The 20504-nt window shown below is 41.3% G+C and overlaps 1 protein-coding gene across 1 annotated transcript; it reads right to left on the bottom strand.

Moving 5' to 3' along the window:
• Positions 1-745: 745 nt before the first annotated feature.
• LOC147510729 (uncharacterized) lies at positions 746-8985 on the bottom strand. Its single transcript, XM_086598229.1, has 5 exons — positions 8870-8985; positions 1927-2648; positions 1572-1705; positions 1091-1399; positions 746-1000 (listed from the first exon to the last, which is right to left on the bottom strand). Exons 1-5 carry the CDS (start codon positions 8983-8985, stop codon positions 746-748), a joined length of 1536 nt encoding a protein of 511 aa, XP_086454355.1.
• Between the last annotated feature and the right edge of the window lie 11519 nt (positions 8986-20504).

Genomic DNA, 20504 nt, shown 5'->3' with positions numbered 1-20504 from the left:
TCAGAGTTAGATCTTTTGTGAATGAAATTAGAGTTTCTGGTGTTCTCTATTTTGGTTGATTTCTTTGTTCATTTTACCTAGTTCAGATCTGAGATAGTTTGATTACAATGCCAATCTGGTGTTATTGGCGTAAATTTCTGTAACCAGTTATAAATGATGATGGTTGTGGATCTTGAATTGGAATGATGGCAGTTAAGAAAATGTTAGCCTAATTGTAAAGTTTGGTTACTTTTTTATGCCTAAATTTGTATTAGTAGACGTTGAATACCTCATCAGCCAGTTACTTTCACTCTCAATTACAACTGCCACATGAATGTTGCACTCTCAATTACGACTACAATAGACTACAACATGAATGTTGCACTCTCAATTACAACTGCAACATGAATGTTTCACTCTCAATTACGACTGCAACAGATTGCAACATGAATGTTGCACTATCAATTACAACTGCAACATGAATGTTGCACTCTCACTTACGACTGCAACAGACTGCAACATGAATGTTGCACTGTCAATTACGCCTGCAACATGAATAATTTTACAGACTATAAATTTCATTATAACAAATGAAAAATAAAACAAACCGACTAGCGAATAATCTCAAATGAGTATCAACATTCCATAAAAGTATACAATGAATATAAATTTCTCATTAATAAATGTCAAAAGACCAAACTTAAAAATCTTAATTAAGACAACTAAAAACATATGGTTTGCCGAGAACATCAAAACTGATCATAGACTAACGAATCACACCAGTGCTTCCAATTCTTTTCTTCTTTGGTCTACCAGGACCAATCTTCGGACTATACGGATAAACCACAGGAGAATCAAGCATGCGTCTTGGCATAGAACCATTCGGAACTGGCTTGATAGAATGTGAGTAGCATTGCCTAAACACGATCACCGTATATCCTTCATCAATGTAGCCATAAAAGGAATCACCCTTACTACCAATACAAGTGATATCATGTATGTAAGGGAAATTATCGATACGCTAATAGTTACAAGTACATGTTCTATTCATCAAATCAATTGAATGAATAACGTCGCTATGAACTAGAAACTGATTTTCATTGGATCTAACCACCCTCAAAGTCCTTGCAGCTTCAACCTTGCTAGCCAGTACTATCTCCATTTTTGGACATAAAACAGAATTCCATTTCATAGACTCCTCCAATCTGTTCCAACTCATTTCCATCATCTTTTCCATGATTCCAAAAAGCATAGGAGTAATAGGCAGGAAGCGCTCCTTAGTGATCCATGCATTGAAACATTCAGCTAGTGTCGAGCACATCTCACCGTATGTAGCACCGCAGAAGTATGCATTTGCCCAATTTTCTAATCTATTATCTGTTAAAAACCTTTGCACAGGAAGACCGCCATATTTCTTCAACTTTTCAGCACAAGTAAAAAATTCATGATGGCATAAGCACAATCAGAAAATAGTTTCACAACATATTTCCTCAACTTACTATCTTTCCGTATAGCAGAACCAACATTGTTCTTCAAGTGCCAAAAACAATACGAGTGAAATGACCCGGAAACACAATTGGAATATTTTTAACCAGTCCAACATGCCGATCACTCAAAAATGTCAAAATTCTATCACTTAAAATAACAAGTTTCAATTGTTCTAGGAACCAAAACCAATTTGCATCAGTTTCACTAACCACTATAGCAATGGCCAACGGAAAAATCCCTTCAAAATAGAAAATAAAAATAAAAATGGTTAGTCTCATATGCATTAACAAACATTATTGCTAGCTAGTAAGCTTCTCAATAACAATATAATACTATTTCATGTTTATATAGATAACAAATAATCAATGCATTCTAAATGATATACTACGTTACCTTAATTTCCATTTTTGTCGGTTGCAGCTAACAAACATCCCTTATGCTTATTCTTCAAAAAAGTACCATCTAAGTACACTATAGGACGACAATGGTTAAAACCATAGCTGGAAGCCTCAAAGCATATGAACATTCTTTCAAACTTTTTCGTAGAGTCAATATCCAAAATAACGCGACTTCCAGGATTACTTTCTATGATTGCATTCTTCAACCATTTCAACTGGTGAAAACACAGTCCATCTATACCATGAATCTCCTCCAAAGCCATCTTTTTAGCCGTGTATGCATAGTAATATGTAATGTCAAGCCCGTAGTCAGTCTTCAACGTAGTCATAAAATCTCTTGGCTTTACCAAAGGCATACTGCGCACAATCTCTAAAATAAGATTTTCCACTAGCTTGCTCGACATCAAACAACTATTAACATCTTTGTAGACGAATCCACAAGAGTACTCAGAATGCATAGTTTTTATCACAAAAGAGTCAAACTCAGAAACTGCATGTATACGCCACAAACAACCAGTACTCTCCTTCTTAGCACAATAAACCGTAACTCTCCCCGGATCATTCTTTGAAAATTGATATTTGTACCCAGCCTCAACATCATCGCAATACTTTAAGACGAAATCATTAACATCAACAAATGTTTGACCAACATGTTTGAGATTAAAAGCCCATAATCTACTCCTCAATTCTTTAATAGGCACTATTTCACTACCAAATTCCACTACCGAAGCACAAGAACTACCATAAGAATTAGAAGAATTATCACCAGATGTACTACTCGACCTACTCCATAAGAACACAACATACTAGCAAGTTTCAAAGAGACATCAATGTTAACCGTAGATAAGCCCTTTGCAAAGTCAGAAGACGCTAAAGATTGAAGCTCTGATCATTTTCTATAACAAATGCCTTCCCATCGCGAGTGAAAGAAATATCACAACATGATTGATTTAACTCGGGCTAATTCGTCGAAATCTCATTTTTGACATCGATAATTGAAGAAGACGGACCAATACGACTCGCGAGAGTCAAATTTTAGTAAGATATAACTCCAAGAACAGTAAAATCCATCCTACAACACAAAATTGAAATGAAACTAAAAATTACAACAATTCCATTATCTCAAAAGAGTCCAGGTTATATTATTCAATGAAAAAAATGATCAAATACAGAGATGATGATAAGTTAAATTATCAGCAGTCAATTTCCATCTTTTGCTGGCCCTAAATAACATAATAATAGAAGTGTAGGTGTAAATAAATGTACCTTAGTGGTGACGGTTCCAGAAAGTCCAACAAAAGGAGAACAAAGAAGAAAAGAGAAAAGACGGTCTCAGTTTCAGTCCAAAATCATGAATGAGAAAGCACCATTGTCAATCTCTGTTTCCAAATACAGATAATAAAAACCTAAATTGAGGAAGAAATAAATTAAGTAGCAACTTTCTTATAAAAGGGTATGTAAGGTATTTTGAAAAAACAATAAAGGTGCGGTTGGTTTTTTCCCGCAAATTCACCGAAAAAGAAACCTTTATTTCGCACTTTTACAGACCGGGTGGGCTTTAGACATAATTCAAAAAGTTAACGGTTTTTAGGCTAATAAAGACCGGAATCAGGGTTTTGAACCTAATTTTATGAGTTATTTAATGATTGAAAGAACATAAACTTGAAAGACAAGAAATGAAATGATTGATTTAAATAAGAAAACAAAGAAAGATGATTGATTGATTGAATAACAAAAGCAAATAAAAAGATTGAAATGAAGAACAATAAAATAAATGACTTGAATGAAAAAAAACTAGAAATTAAATCCTACATGACACTAGAATAAATCTAGGTGCATTCTCTCTTCCTAACTTTTAGTTCCTATACCCCTACTTTATGCAAATGACTGATTTGCCCTTCTCCATTACATTTGAGATACCTCACCCTTTGCTTTATGCTTTTGCTTTTTGATTTCTTCTTGATCAAGATAGGTTTTAGAGAAAACCATATTTTGTGTTAAGGACATCTATCTTTGGTTTTCTGAGTTGAGGACTTGACTTTTAGCTCATTGGTTATGAGTCTTTGACCTTTGACTTTTGACTTTGACTTTTTCATAGCAGCTTCGAGTCTTCATAATAAGCGTAATTAAGGCTCCTTTTTGTGCTAAGATGCATCTTTTATGATATGTGGTATGAATTTCTCTGTAAACTTTTTTTTTCGATAATTTTTTCTCTGTAACCTGAAAAAGACAATAAAAGCTATAAGTTGTCTTTTAATTTTGCGTAAGAAAGGCTGTAATGCAGTAATATAAGAGTAATAAAATGCACATTTGGGAGCTGATCACCACCCCCAAATAGCATCTTGCTTGTCCTCAAGCAAGGATGAGAGAAAAATTAAGATCACAAATGAGTGATTTATTATAAGTTATATTAATCTCATTTTGCTGAGTGCGATTGCATTGACCATATGCAATAAGGCCTTAAACCACTAGGAATTCCCTAGTGGACGAGCTTTAAGAAGGGTTGTAATATAGTAATATAAGGATAATAAAATGCATATTTGGGAGCTGATCATGGATGACCACCTATCTAAGTTAACCAATGATAGTTGATAAGTACCTAAAAGTGTAGTTTAAACCCCTTAATAGTATTACATTTATGCTAATTACTAGTTTTTGAGCCCTTTCAACGAACGGGGACCGTTTTCATAAAATTAATTTGATTATTTTTAATATTTTTTGAATTATTATGTATCAAATTTTTTTAATTATAGAATACTGTAAAGATTTGTAGAAAGGGCGGTGAGGAATAATAATATATTATTAATAAAAGGAAAAAATAGCTCAACAAACATAATTAATTTGATTTATGACCAAACCGCTGACAAATCTTAAAATTTAAAAGTAGGTTCTATCTTTCTTTCATGCACAAATTCAAATTGGAAAAGTCATTGAACTCTTAAAATTTAACTGTCGACGACACTTTTTAATTGATTATATTTTGACAACCAGTCATTTTTTCCCATAATTTACACTTTAATTCATAGGCGGAACATGTTTAGTTCACATTTTGTGAAAAAAGAATTATTTTTATTTTTAAATTATTTACTTAAATTACATAAATTGGCACCCTTCACAAAACGGGGACCGTTTTCATATAATTGATTTTTTTTAAAATTCTTTTTGATTGAATTATTATGTACCAAAAAGTTTTAGCTCTAAAATATTGTAATGATTCAAATATCGTATTTTCCCACTCAATACTCAGTGAGTCTGTGAGTAGACTAAAGAACCCACCAAAAAATGCCTAAAATAGAGCAGGAGTAGCCACATTGTAGGTTCTACCAACATGATGATACGTTAACAGACCAGTTGCCCTCTCAAGACAATAACAATACAACATTCAAAAATTTAAATTTTCTAATCCAGCCTCCATATTAGCCCACACAAACAGTGAATCTTATCATAATTATAGTGCCAAAAAGAATAATTATGTAAATTCATATATGTAACAGAACCCGTTTATTTAACAAAATCAATGGGCATTCAATTAATGACAACAATAATTATGTAAATTACTCATTTAAACAGAACCTATTCACCGAAATTATATACTTTTTCTTATTTTATTATTATGTATAAAAAATCTAACCTCCAAACTATATTGAAACTCACACATTAAATTAATTTATCAAAGTTCCCAGCGCCAATAATTTGCTAGACTGTTTTTTTTTTGTATCAATGGGCCTTATAGTGTATTAAGATGTCCAACTTTTTGGCTGTGGAGTAAAATACTGTTTTTTTTTGTATGAATGGGCTGCATTAAGATGTTCAAATTTTGGGCCCAATACTTTACTTAACACGTGGTGTCATTTTCACCACTTGTATCTCTAATTTACCGACGTGTTTTCTCATTCTTATCCAAGCAACCTATCTCTTGACTCTTGAGTATCTATCTTCAGTTGACTTAAGTGACAAGTGAATTCAGTCGCTCTCAAAGGTAACTTTTAATTTCCCTAATATCCGTTGATCTCACTCTCATTATTTGTAGTTTCCTAATTTGCTATTGTTACTTAAGCATACTTAAGCATGTTATGCTTTCTATACAGTAAACAACTACTTAAGCTTTCTATGCTTTCTTCATTGAGTGAAAGTTTCTGTACCATATGGTTATAGTTGTACTTGGATTTTTAAATCATATCATATTATTATTGCTTTTGATATACTGATTGTTTCTAGTTATTAGAGATTTCTTTACGTTTGAAGAATGCTTTGTTTGAAGGTCTTCTTGTCAAATTTTAGTAAAGTTTTTTTCCCATGTCTTATATGTATTTTTTTTTATTGTTTTATTGGTTCTCTTGGAATATTTTTCTCAATGGAAGAGTAAGTTGATTTTTTTTCGTTGTTTTATATGTTTATTTTGATCAAAGTTTATACTGAAGTCAAGTTTTATTTTTTACTAATGTTTTTGTCTCAATTTTTTTTGTTTTGTAGGCATTGTGCTTGTAAATTTATGATGTTTTTTAATTCTTCAAATGATATCTGGTTGGCAAATGAGTATGCTTTTGATAACGGAGAAAGACTTTCTGTGTTTGATTTTTTTGAATAACTGATTAAAAAAGTTAAATAGAAGTGGTGTTGTAGACATCGTGGTGGAAATAATCGATATATAATAGTGAAACTAAAAAGTTTGGTTCTAAGTATGAGAAGCCAATTGAATGAGTATGTTTTTTTTATACACAACTTGGAGAATTTATCATGTAACCTGCAAAAAAAGGAATAGTATTGTGAATTATGTACACTCATCCTCATACATGGAAGGGTGAATATTGGTAGTAATAACTAATCAAAATTCCGTGTATAGCTAACATTTATATAGGTGCCTTCTAATATTACCTAAGCAGTTAAATCACCTTCTCTAGGATGAACAATATGTTATTTGAAATATAAATCAAAATTTGTAAATAATTTTAAAAAGTGTATATATAAACGAAGATAGCCCGTTTGATCATTATTCAGCTTAATAAAATATTTGATTTATGTTAAATTTTTGCTTAATAATAATACCATCTAATCAATTTTTTTTTTTTTTTTTTGATAGTGCTAAGTTAGTTATGAAAACATTGATGCGCTGACTAATTGAGACGTCTAAGCTAACCAACATCATGTGTTGTTTTTATTTGTTGTGATGTTTGCTTGAAAGACTTGCAACCAAAACTTGAAAGTAAAAAAAACGAACAATGACAACTTATAGTGTGACTCAATAAATGCTGCTCTCGTTTGCTACCAACATTAGTTTCGGTTTCATGCTTACTGCAAGTGAAAAGTGTTACACAAACATATACCTAGTCACCTTGCTTAGTTTTCTTTTTGGTCATTACGATCTAGAGTTGCACATTCATTTTAGCATTACTGCTCCATATATTGAACCTCCTCTGAGCTTTATACCTCAGTAGCTTAATTGGTTTGTGCATTCTTTTTAGCATTACTGCTCCATATATTGAACTTTCTTTGAGCTTTATACCTTAGTAGCTTAATTGGTTCACTAAATAGGTGACGTTTATGCAGTTTAGAAAATTGAAAATAAATTAGGCAGTAAAAGATTTTAAATTTTTTATAAATGAATAGTTTTTGTGTTATACATGAAGCTGTTGATTTTCTGGTCTTAGTATGCATCCCTTCCCTCATGATCATACTCATATGGAATGTTTGTATGGATTTTATTTAGGTAATATACAGGTGGATTCAACAAACATTTCGCTACACGAAAAAAAAAAGTAAAAAAAGAAAGAAATCCAATGAATATTAGTAGATCTCCTACTTCTAAGAGTGTAGGAATTAGTAATTGAAACAAACAAATACCAAAAACCAAAAGTACAACACCAAAGATATATTGTAGTATTGTGAAGGATTCTTGTAAAGACTTGTAAGAGACCAATGCCTATACTATGAAGGATCAATGATGCTTGTCAGCTTCCGTAATTGTGTTGAAACTTCTACTGAGCTCTGTCACACAATGATAAGTATGAAGTTAGTCATCATACTTGTTAGAGGCATATGATTACAACCTCCAAGCCTCTATTCAGCCTTTTGGTTAGCAGATTGAGCACAGTTTGAGTATTTTTCAAACTTGTTGAAAAGATTATCAAGAAAAATGATGCTTTAAAAAATAGAAAAGAACAATTCCTTAAAACAAAAGGTAAAATAGAACATGCTTCGAAAGGTTTGCCAGCCATGGCATAAGAGGATATGATATAATGACGTTTCAATTCGTCAATGGCTATGTACATTAAATTAAACCTATATGTAAGATTGGTTACAGCTTTGAAGCATGTAGCTATAGCTTCAGAATGTTAAGGAATTTTTCCATTTATGCGCCAAGGTAGCCTGTATGAACCTAAAATCTATAAGCCCGAACCGAAAAATACAAGACTCAAAACCTAGACCTACTCACTCTTATTTTTCTTCTTCCTTTTCCTTTTCTCTCTCTCTCTCTCTCTCTCTCTCTCTCTCTCTCTCTTTTTTTTTCTAGCTCCATCCTCTTCTTTTTATACCCCTTCCGCTCAGTATCTGGATCGTCCATCTCTCCTCACATATGGTAGCTCCCCTTTGTGTCATACCTGTGCCACGTCCGCGGTCTAGGGTTCCGCGGCTATGTTTCCCAACTCTCCGGGTTATCTTATTATGCTGCATTTCACTCTTTGTCTCGCTGACCTGGTCTCCTTCCCATTATTGGGCCACCACAAATGCCCCTTCTCGACTCCGCAGTCCTATTAATGGACCTGGGTCGAGAACCCTCACCACTTCGTTCTCTATGCAACTTAATATCCACTCATCGGTTTGCATGTGATGTTGATTGTAATCATCATGCACATTTTCTGCCGCCCCCCGTACTTTGTGATGACACGCGTTTCCTTTTGGTTGGATCCCCATCTCGTCCATTCAATTTTCCCAACTCTCCAAAATTACCTTTTTACCCCTCCTCTATATAATCTCTTCCCCTTCTCCTTCCTTTCCCATTTTACCTTTTGCACTCTTCCTTTGCTCCTCTACTGCTCTGCCACTTTTCTCTTCTCCGACCAACCTCCGTCTTGTGTGCACGTCCTCTCTTCCATCGATGACTTTCTTTCCCTTCAGGCATTCTCTTCCGCTCCTCACTTCTCTACTTGCTTCCCTTGGTACGTTTTCTAAGCTTTTCTTTCTTTAGTTTACATTGTTATTTGAATTTATTCAAATTCTCGCGTCTGTTCATCCCCTTTTCCGATGTTGGGTTCTGAATCTAGTGACTTTTCCTCTTCCCGGTCCGGTAGAATAACATCTCCACCCCCTTCGGCCCCTGCTGCGGTCCCCTCCACCTCTGGACGCCCGGCCTCATTATTGCCTCCCCCTTCTCGGTGTCGTAGACCTAATTTGGTCACAATTAGGGCTGCTTATGGCATTTCGGCCAACATAGTTTTAGAACACGTGCCATCTATCACCCACTACCCCCACCTGGTTCCCCGACGTTCGGGGCACCTTGTAATCACGGTGGGTCAAATTGTCGCTAGTTTACGTTGCCTCTCACTCTACTAGACGTCGAGGTATGTAATCATTTCAACATTCCCCCTTGCCAAGGCATAGGGAATTTTTGGAGAGTTATGTATGTCGCGAACTCGTACAATAAGATCGGCGACCCTAAGATCACAAGCCGCGATATCTTTTCTCACCATTATATCAAGAAAAGTACCAAAGATGTTGGTGTGTGGTACTAGTCCTTTTGTGTACGCCCTCGGAAGCAATCCTTCCTACTTCATGTCACCACCTCAAATAAAGTGTGGCATTACTACCCGTTGTATGTATCAGGGCAATTTCTGTCCACAAACCTTCCTTCTGATTTAACTCTTAACCATCTCGCCTTCATAACCCGCGGTGCGCATCTCTGTTCTTCCCTTCTCTCTTGATGTATTGCCCCTGTTATCTCTAAATCGTGGTTTCTCTTTATTTTGCAGGTTGGCGGCCAGATTCCAAGTCCCAAATCTGCTCCGGCATCTCGAGTCCTATCTTTCAAAGGCTTTGCGACCTAGGCCCTGCCCAAGCCGCCCACCTGGGTATCCACCCTACTACCACTACACCCCTGTTAACAGTCCCCGACATACACGATATAGGCGGTTTCTCAGCTCCCTTTTATCGCCCTCCGCCTCCCAAGGAGCGTAAACCCCAAGCATCCCTTCCTCCAAAGAAAAGGTCTCACGCCCACACATCCCACCGCAAACGTCCTCGAACCTCCACACAATCCTCCGCCTCCCTTGAATCTCACTATCCTCCTGCCTCCTCTGCTCCCGAGGACGTCCTTTCATACCGCTCCATCTCCAACTGGGATGATCAGTACACATCCCCCCACTCCCCTCCTGAAGACATGGATGTTCACAAACAAAAGCTGTTCGACAGTGATACTGATGATGATGAGGTGATGGAGGTTTTTTTTTGCAGGCAAAATGTGAATATATTATTAATATAAGTAGAAGGGTACACGAGGAGACAAAGTCTTCAAGTTACAGGATAAGTTCCCACCATAAAGCAAATTTAATGAGCGTACTCTAGAGAACTCTAAAGTACGACTTGATTGTACTGTCGATTTTGATTACAAAATAAGGTCCTGATGTTAGGATCGACATTCATCGTTGATTATACTGAGTTGCTTTCCTTGCCCTCGTAGATGGAGGAGAGTACTTCTGCAACATCCATTCCGGCTTAGACTTTTTTTTGTTGTTATTGTTCCGCCATGGCTTTTCACCGCCCTCGCCAGACTTCGTCAGACTCATCATCCACTAAATCAGCCCAATTGACCGATCTCAGTAGATCATTACACTCATTTACTAATTTTAGCTTGTTTCCATCTCCAGCAAATGGGATGGGTGTCTCAACAACTAAAGCTACTGGGGCCATCATGACAGGAGATACCACCCTAGTTTCACCCTCTACGAGTGTCTCATTTCTTTCCTGAGACCGATTCCCATCCAAGCCAGTCCCAGTCTCCGTATCTGCCTCATTCTGGTCCGTACCTCTAGCAGACTCACCATCCATGTGAGTTGTCTGGGCCTCTTGCTCAGCCATACCAGTCCCAGTCTCAACCTCAACCACATTCTGTTCAGTGCCTCATGTAGCCTCTGCCATCATTTGAGTTGCTTGAGCCTCTTGCAAGACTTGTTCCCCAACATTATTATCATCGTTTACTATAACAGTCTCTACATCAATAGCAGTTGGTGTTGCTATTGGAGGAGTAGAGATGTAGTCTCCAGTTGAGTCCTTAGTACCACTTGTTCCTGCATTTTGCTTATCCTTGTTTCTCCTTCTCTTCTTGTTCAGTTTCCTTGCATCAGGAACTGGTCCTGGAATAATAGCTTCCTTTTCTGTTGCCTCTGTTCTTGTGTTCCTCCGGAGCACCCTACATTCTGTTACCAGATGACCCACTGACTTGCAGTGTCCACAGTACTTTGGCATTTTGACTACTTCAATATCCTGCACAAAAGAAATTCCTTCCTCCTCTTCCACCCATATCTGAGTTGGTATAGGTTTAGAGATGTCGACATCAACAAGAACACTGGCATAGAAACCATAGTCTCTTTCTAGTGTGTGTTTGTCCACACCAATTGGGTAACCGATAGTTTTACCCATTGTCATCAGGATTTTGTAATCCCAGTACTATTGGCCCAACTTAGGGAATTTTATCCATATAAGAGCTTTGGTTTTGATATGAACATCAGTATCAAAGTCTGGTGTCCATTTTGATAGCCTTAGAGTTTGTTCCCCAAATCTCCACGGACCCCCTCCCCAAATTCTCCTCCAATCAGTTTCACTGGTTAGCCGAATGATAAAGAAGCCTTTTCCCAAAGGAATAATCTTCCAGTCACCTTGAGGCTTCCATTTTTCTGCCGCCATAGAACGCGTCGCCTTCCAAATTTTGATTTTCTCGCAAATCTAACCGACCCACCAAACAATACTTGCAATAAAGTTGACCCCTTTCTACTGCTTTCTTGGGGAGCTTGATAGACGGCATGTTTCCTTTGATTTCCGGTATAGGTAGGTCCTCTACATCCAGGTGCTGAGGTTGGTCACCTCTAACCTTGTCAGCAAAAGAACCCATACTTCGTTGAGCTTGATTCTCAACTTGGTTTGGAGCCAAAAGAGTTCTTTGCTGCTAAGACTCTTTCTTCAGCTATTCTTACCCTTGTGAGCGGTGTCTTCTCAAATTCTGAGAGATCCATCGGTAGTGATGAAGATAATTCAAAACAGACGGGAAGGAAACCCCCCCCCCAAAAGGGGAAGTTTCTGCTTCTTATTTGTACTCTTTAACTGTTGGACAGGATGGAATATGCTAAAAAAAGTAAAAAGTTTACCTGATTACGATTTTGCCCTTCCAATACGTCACTCATAGAATCGCCTTAAGTAATGCCTCCATTAATCTTTTATACCTCGCATCTCCAATCGACGGTTGGTGTTTTCAGGTGATGGAGGTTCCCTCCACCGAAGTGTGGGCATCTGTTGACCAACCTCCATCCAAGAAACAGCGGACCTCAGCATCTGTTGAACCTAACCCTACCACTCAGCGTACCTCCACATCCGAAGAACTTGCCGCTACCACTTCACCCTTTCGCCCTGCTATCTCTTCCCCCCGCCCACGCCGGTCTGGCAAAGAACCAATTCCTCCTATTGCCCCGGCCTCTGAGCTCGCACCTGTAGAGGACTTTTGTCCTATCTTCAATGTGCACAATTGTAGGGTGAATACTGTGGACTCCGCACTGGATAATGCGGCTGTAGCCTCCTCTCTTTTTTACAATGCCCACTTGCCTAAAGACATAGCGTATGCAGATGGGGGTTCATTCAATCAACACCGTACTTCCCTGTACACCAACTGAGAGAGGGTACTATTTTTTTTCTCTCTCTCTTTTTTTTTTTTAAATTTTAATCCCTCTTTCTCTTTGATCCTAGATAAGCTTGGATGTCTCCTTCATGATTCGTAGCCTATACAGTGCCAATACCAAGGTGGCATCCCTGGAGAAAGAGCTTAACGGCCCTGGTGACCTAAGATCTGCCTATGCCGGCCTTCAATTGGATCTAGAAGCTACTAATTTGGCCTAAGTCAAGGCCCAAGATGAGCTCCAGTCCATGGAGAGAGCTCACGAATAGTACATGGATAAGGTCAACGAACGTCTGAGCCATCAACGGGAAGTACTCCTCCATCAACACCAGCTCAACCTGGATGCCCTCACTCAACAACACAAGGAAGCCATGGACGCCCTCAACCAGAAGCACCAAGAGGCATCCGCCGAATTACTACAACATCACCAGGCAGACATGACTGTACTCCGCGACCGTTTCAAGCTCATGGGCGACAAGAGAGTGGACAAGAAAATTAAGGAGGAGCATGAGAGACTCACACGGGAAGGTCGTCTTCTCCCTGAAGGGCCTACCATCTCGGTGATCGAATCCCCAGATGCCAGGAGGGAAGAAGTGCCGGCCCAAGAGGTCCTTCATGAACATCCTATGACAGCCGAACCGTTCACCCAGACGCCGGTCACCCATGAGACCACTGTCGTCGAGGAATCTACTGAAGGGATCATCGCTGCTACCATCCAAGACACTACAGATGTGATGCTCGTTAATGAGTCCACCATTGAAATGCTTTAGAGAGCATCTCTATGTAATAAGATACTTTTACAATTTCTTGACATGTGGTTTGCTACACTCTTTATTTTGCTACTATTTCCTTTAATGTGATGCTTGATTTAGCCCAGTATGTTGTTGCCTCTTTATCTCTTGCTTCTAGCTATTTGTTTAACTTGCAACATATCTCCCTAAGTAGATTTCCATGTCTCTACTTCTTCTGCATGTGTCTCTTGTGTCTCTGATCTGCAGAGGCCATGAAGCCTGTTGGAAGAACTCACCTTGTTCCAGGCTCATTCCAGCTCTAGCGTCAGCGAAGGGCTCACCCCCTCCCCTACCTCTCTCTTTGATAGGTGTGGACCCTGATGGGGTCACTCTCCTTGCCCCATATGTCTCTGCGTCTCTAGTCCGTGGAGGGCTCATCCCGCTCCACGGGCTCGATCATGCAATGACTTGCTAGAACAACTTATCTTGTTCCAGGCTCCCTCCAGCTCTAGTATCAGCGAAGGGCTCATCCCCTCTGCTGCTTCTCCCTTTGATGGGCGTAGAATCCCGATGGGGTCACTATCATTCCCCCATGTGTCTCTTGCATCTCTGATCAACGGAGGGCTCAATCATGCCATGACCTGCTGGAACAACTCATCTTGTTCCAGGCTCCCTCCCATACTAGTGCCAACAAAGGGCTCATCCCCTCTGCTGCTTCTCTTTCTGATGGGCGTAAAAGCCCGCTAGGGCCACTCTCATTGCCCCATGTGTCTTTTGTATCTCTGATCCGCGGAGGGCTCATCCCGCTCTGCGGGCTCGATCATGCCATGACCTTCTGGAACACCTCCTCTTGTTCCAGGCTCCCTCCAGCTCTAGTGTCAGCGAAGGGCTCATCCCCTCCGCTGTTTCTCCCTCTGATGGGCGTAGAAGCCCGATGGGGTCACTCTCATTGCCCTATGTGTCTCTTGCATCTCTGATCCGCGGAGGGCTCATCCCGCTCTGCGGGCTCGATCATGCCATAATCTGTTGGAACAACTCATCTTGTTCTAGGCTCGCTCCAGCTCTAGTATCAGCGAAGGGCTCATCCCCTCCGCTGCTTCTCCTTCTGATGTGCGTAGAAGCTCGATGGGGTCACTCTCATTGCCCCTGTGTCTCTTGCATCTCTGATCCGCGGAGGGCTCATCCCGCTCCACGGGCTCGATCATGCCGTGACCCGCTGGAACAAATCATCTTGTTCCAGGCTCCTTCTAGCTTTAGTGTCAGTGAAGGGCTCATCCCCTCCGCTGCTTCTCCCTCTGATGGGCGTAGAAGCCTGATGGGGTCACTCTCATTGCCCCCATGTGTCTCTCATATATCTGGTTCTCTATCCGCATTACTATTTAGACATCACACATAGCAAACAAATTTCGTTTCACAAAAGTGCTGTGGTCTTATATTTACAAACAACTCTAGTCCTTAGCTTTGGACTTTCCTTACATTGCTTGGTAACTTCATTACATTCAATTGCAAAAAAAATTCAACATTCTTATATTCCAAGGCTTCTCTATCAGTTTTCCCTCCATTGTTCGTAGCTTATAAGTACCAGACCCTCCTACATCCACCACGGTGTATGGCCCTTTCCAGTTTGGACCCAACTTCCCATCCTTTTCATTCTTTGTACTTGGAGTCACTCGGCGGAGCACCAAGTCTCCTATCTTGAATTGCTGTAGCCTGACCCGCTTGTTATATTACCTTTGTAGCCGCCTATGATACTCTTCTAACTGGATGCGTGCTTAGTCTCTTTTCTCTTCTGCCAGATTCAAATCCCCTACCAAGATACGCCAGTTCGACCCCTCCTCCACGGCCTTAGTTCGCATGGTGGCTGCCACCATCTCCAAAGGAATTATGGCCTCGACACCGCAGGCCAAGGCAAATGGTGTCTCCTTGGTGGTGGTCCAAGGTGTAGTTCGATAAGTCCAAAGAACATGGTTCAACTTGTCTGCCCACACGCCCTTCTTGTCTTCCAACTTTTTCTTAAGGTTGTGGGGCGATTTCTCCTTTTGCCAGCATAGCCCAGGTTCTGGAGAAATGATATATGCTGGCAAAAGGAGAAATGGTCCTACGATATCCATCGCCCACATAGCAAAAGGCCATGGACTTGAGACATTATGCAGGGGTTCCCCGGGGCGAATATCAACTGTGAAAATCTCTAACACTTGTCACACATCTTAGCGAATTTCACCGCATCCTTTTTCATGTGGGGCCAGAAGTAACCCTGTGTCAACAGTCGGTGTGTCGTAGTCCTCCCGGCGGAGTGGTTCCCACAGTCCCCCTCATGCAATTCTGCCAGCACCTCCAAGGCTATCCACCGCGGTCCTAGACATTTCAACAATGGTCTATTAAAGTTCTTTCGGTACAACTCACCTTCCAACAGAACATATCTCTGAGAGGCTTGTTCCAACCTTTTTCTTTCTTTCTGGTCCGTCACCACCTCCTTTCCCTCCAATAAATATTTAATGTGGTCCATCCATCCCCCTTCTTCTTCAGTAATCTGACACCTCTATCAATTCCTTCGTGCTTGGCTTCTCCAATCTTTCTACCCGTATTGTTCTTTCCTCTGACCTAGGCATGGCTGCAGCCACGTACGCCAGAACGTCTGCGTGTCTATTCTTACTGCGCCCCAAGTTTACAAACCGGAGCTTCGCAAAATTGTTGGCCCTTTGGTGTACTACCTTTAAGTACTTCACCATTCGCGGACATCGAGTAACGAACCCACCATTTGCCTGACATACCACTAGGTTTGAGTCGGAATACACGGTCAATTGTTTCACTCCCAAGTCCTCAGCCATTCTTAATCCTGCTATAACTGCGTCGTACTCTGCTTCGTTACTAGATGCCGCAAATCCTAGTTTCATGGTCAGTTCTATTATGTTATTGTCAGGTGTAACCAACACAACCCCTATGCCGCTGCATGCGTCCATGGCAGATCCATCTGTGAATACTCTCCCCATTCTTCTTATCCCAATACATCCTTCTCTGATTCCATGACCATCTCCTCTCCCCACGTGGGATCCTCAGCAGGGAACTCTGCTACTACCTGTGCCTTCTCCGTTGTTCTTATCTGATACTGTATCTCGTACGAGCTAAGCATCACTGCCCATTTCAACATTCTGCCTAACTTCTCTGTCCTTAATGCTTGTTTGAGAGGCAGGTTCGTCACCACCACCACTAAGTGTGACTCAAAGTAAGGTTTTAGTTTCAGGGCTGAGAAGATTAAAGAAAGGGCATACTTCTTCATTCTGTTATACCGCGTCTCGGCATCCAACAATGTTTTGCTTTAAAAATACACCGACTTCTCCACTTGATTGACTAGCCGGACAAGAACTTAACTAACCGCATACTCGGTGGCCCCCAAATACAGGTATAACTTATCCCCCTGCTCTGGTAGTGACAGCAAGGGAGCCTTGTCTAAATGCCTCTTCAACTCTTGAAACGCCTCCTCACATTCTGATGTCCACAAGAAATCAGGGGTGCTTCACAATAACCGATACAGCGGTTTACATTTGTCAGATGACTTGGAAATGAATCTACTTAATGCCGCGACCCTTCCAGCAAGCCGCTGCACCTCTGTGACATTTTGCGGTGACGACATCTCCACCAATGCTCGTATCTGTTCTGGATTATCCTCTATTCCCCGATGAGTAACAATATAGTCCAAGAACTTCCCCGTGGTCACTCCGAATGTGCATTTTTCTGGATTCAACTTCAAATTGTACTTCTGCAGTATCCCGAACGTTTCCCTTAATCCCTATAAGTGTTCCACCTCAGACATGTTTTTTTCCACCATGTCATCTATGTATATTTCTATCCCCTTCCGAATCTTGCTTTCGAACATTTTCTCCCCCAACTGCTGAAAAGTGGCTCCTGCATTCTTCAATCCAAATGGCATCCTTGTATAGCAATATGTGCCGCCTTCTACGACAAATGCTGTGTTCTCCTGATTTGGCCCATACATTACGACCTGATTGTACCCCATAGATGCATCCATGAAAGAAAATATCTTGAATCCTGCGGTCCTATCCACCAATTCATCCACCCGCGGCATAGGATAACTATCCTTCGGGCATTCCACATTCACATCTGTAAAGTCGACGCACATCCGGACCTTGCCATTCTTCTTTGGTACCGCAACCACATTGGATAGCCAATCTGTAAATTCCACTTCTCGTATTATTCCAGCTCCTTTCAACCGCGCAACCTCCTCACGAATGCCCTCCGTATATTTTGGTCTAATGCTCCGCATTCGCTGCCTCACTGGCTTGGCATCTTCCTTCATGTGTAACCGATGACACGCAAACTTTGGATCTAATCCTGTAACATCCTCTATTACCCATGCAAACACATCTTTGTTTTCTGACAAGAATTGTATTAACTTACTTTTCCACTCCTCCGGCAAACTGGACCCTACCGATGTGAACTTCTCTTTCTCCCCCTCCCCAATATTTACTATTTCAATCTCATCAAGCGTCTTCGGCCCCACCATTGACTCCTCTTCCCTCTCCCCAGCGGCGCACTGTAATTGCTATGCTTGCCTCTTCCTAGGGTTTGAGTTCTCCTCTTCTGGTTCGCGGATTAACCGTTTCACTGTACCCCGATGACTGTTCTTGGCCGTAACCTGATCTCCACGAACTTTAGACATGCCTGTCGGGGTGGGAAACCGTATCACTTGGTAGTACGTCGATGGGACAACCTTCATCTCGTGAATCCACCGTCTCCCTAAAACGCGTTGTACTGAGAAGAAGAATCTACCACCATAAACCGCGCGAAAACCATCACTGGACCCATGGTTACCGACAATAAGAGTTCTCCTATGGCTCCGTCATACTCCCATTGAACCCATATAAATTGGTTCGCGGAGGCCTCAATTGCCTAGGATCAATCCCCATTTCTTCCAAAGCTCCTTTAAACAGCAAATCCACTGCACTACCATAATCGATCAACACGCTATTCACCATATAATTGCACACTGCTACTGTGATGACCAACACGTCTTCATGGGGGGAATCCACTACCCGTAGATCCGCACTGCTAAAAACAATCTTGTCTCTGTCTTCTGCTGACCCTACCCTTGGTCGCGGCCTATCTGACCAATCATTGATATGCTGGATGCTCGCGGTTCTCCTCACCCTGTCTCTATGCGCATTATGACTTAGTACCACCCCACTAAAAATCACATTGATAGTTCCCAATATTCGGTCCTGGTGCGGCAAGCGTTCCTCATTCTGTGCATCTCTCACAACTCCCTCATCCTCCTTTTTTCCACCAACCACTTCAGTGCATAGCAGTCGTCGATCTCATGATTTCGTATCTGATGATAGGCGCAGGAAGGTTTATCCACCAGTTCTATTGGGGTATTCGGTGGCCCTTCATATCCTTGCAGGTTCTTAATCAACGACAATATTTCGCTTAGGGGTCTATTCAGCGGCGTCACTTCTATCTCGCGGTATGGCTTCCTTTCTCTGTTCTCTCTTCGGATCCCCTCTCGACTTCTTTCTGCCCTTGGGGGGTATCTGCGATACCTACCGCTTTCCTTTTCGGACGTCTCCACCCTTCGGTGTTCTCTGTCCTTCTCTAATGATAACACTGCTTTCCCTGATCTCTTATACTCCTTCTGTACTGAGCCCTCATACCTGATATATTTTTCTACCTGGGGATATAACTCATGCAAGGTTGCAATCTCGTTCTTCGCCATAGATTGGTGTACTCCAGTTCCTGGCCGTAACCCCCTTTCAAATGCGATCACTGCGGTTCTCTCATTTAGATTTTCAACTTTCAATGTCTTGGCTTTGAACCAGCACAGATACTCCCTCACTGACTCCGCGGATCTTTGTCGGACATTGAACAATGCCGCGATATCCACCACTCGCTTCTTCTGGTGTATGAAATGACCTATAAACGCCTATTCCAGCTCTTGGAAATTACTTATGCTTCCTGCTGGCAACCAGTAATACCAGTCCGATGCCCCTCCCTTTAGGCTAGTTGGGAACATCATGCACCGTAGTCCATCATACCGAGCCTCTTGCCAGAGAGGCATTTGTTGTCAGAAATGGTGGATGTGGTTGGCCGGGTCTCCTTCGCCACCGTATCTCTCGAACCTAGGTTAGTTAAAATGCTTTGGCACCTCTAAGGCCCAGATGTCGTCCGCTAACGGGTTGCAGTTCAGTCCGGCTACCACTTGGCTAGCCGCTCCCCCACGGCCCTTTGCCTGCTGCCGATTTGCCTCTCTATCATTATCTATCATCTACTGAACTTGTTCCATGGTCAAGCCAGCCACCGGATTTTCGACGAGGTTCGGTCCGCCCTCCTCATCGTCAGATTCCTCACTTGCTTCTTCTCTTTCCTCCTCCTCTGCTCTTTCTTTTTCCCTCCTCAGTTCATCGTTCTCCTCTCTCAGTCTCCTGATCTCCTCTCGCATAAGTTGGGTCTATTTTGTTTCATGCTCCGCTTCTTGACCTCCCACCTCATCAATCACCGCCTCCGGTGTTGGATCTTGCACTACTGCCCTCTTCGGTCTGCCTACCCCTTTTTTCACTTTCGGTGCCATTTCTACCTTCTACACTCTCTTCAGTTCCCACAGACCGTGCCAAATGTATGAACCTAAAATCTATAAGCCCAAATTGAAGAATACAAGACTCAAAACCTAGACCTACTCATTCTTCTTTTTCTTCTTCCTTTTCCTTCTCTCTCTCTCTCTCTCTCTCTCTCTCTCTCTCTCTCTCTCTCTCTCTCTCTCCTCTTTCTCTCTATTGTGCACCCCCTTTTTCTATCTCCATCCTCTTCTTTTTATACCCCTTCCCCTCAGTATCTGGATCGTCCATCTGTCCTCCCATCTAGTGGCTCCCCTTTGTGCCATACCTGTGCCACGTCTGCGGTCTAGGGTTTCGCGGCTATGTTTCCCTACTCTTTGGGTTATCTTATTATGCTGCATTCCACTCTTTGTCTCGCTGACCTGGTCTCCTTCCCATTATTGGGCCACCACATAGCCTACTAAAA

Source organism: Coptis chinensis, chromosome 3 (assembly GCF_015680905.1).
Source record: "Coptis chinensis isolate HL-2020 chromosome 3, ASM1568090v1, whole genome shotgun sequence".
In the NCBI taxonomy this organism is placed as follows: Eukaryota; Viridiplantae; Streptophyta; class Magnoliopsida; order Ranunculales; family Ranunculaceae; genus Coptis; species Coptis chinensis.
Note: the sequence above shows the minus strand (reverse complement) of the source record. Positions and strands in the feature narration are given on the sequence as shown.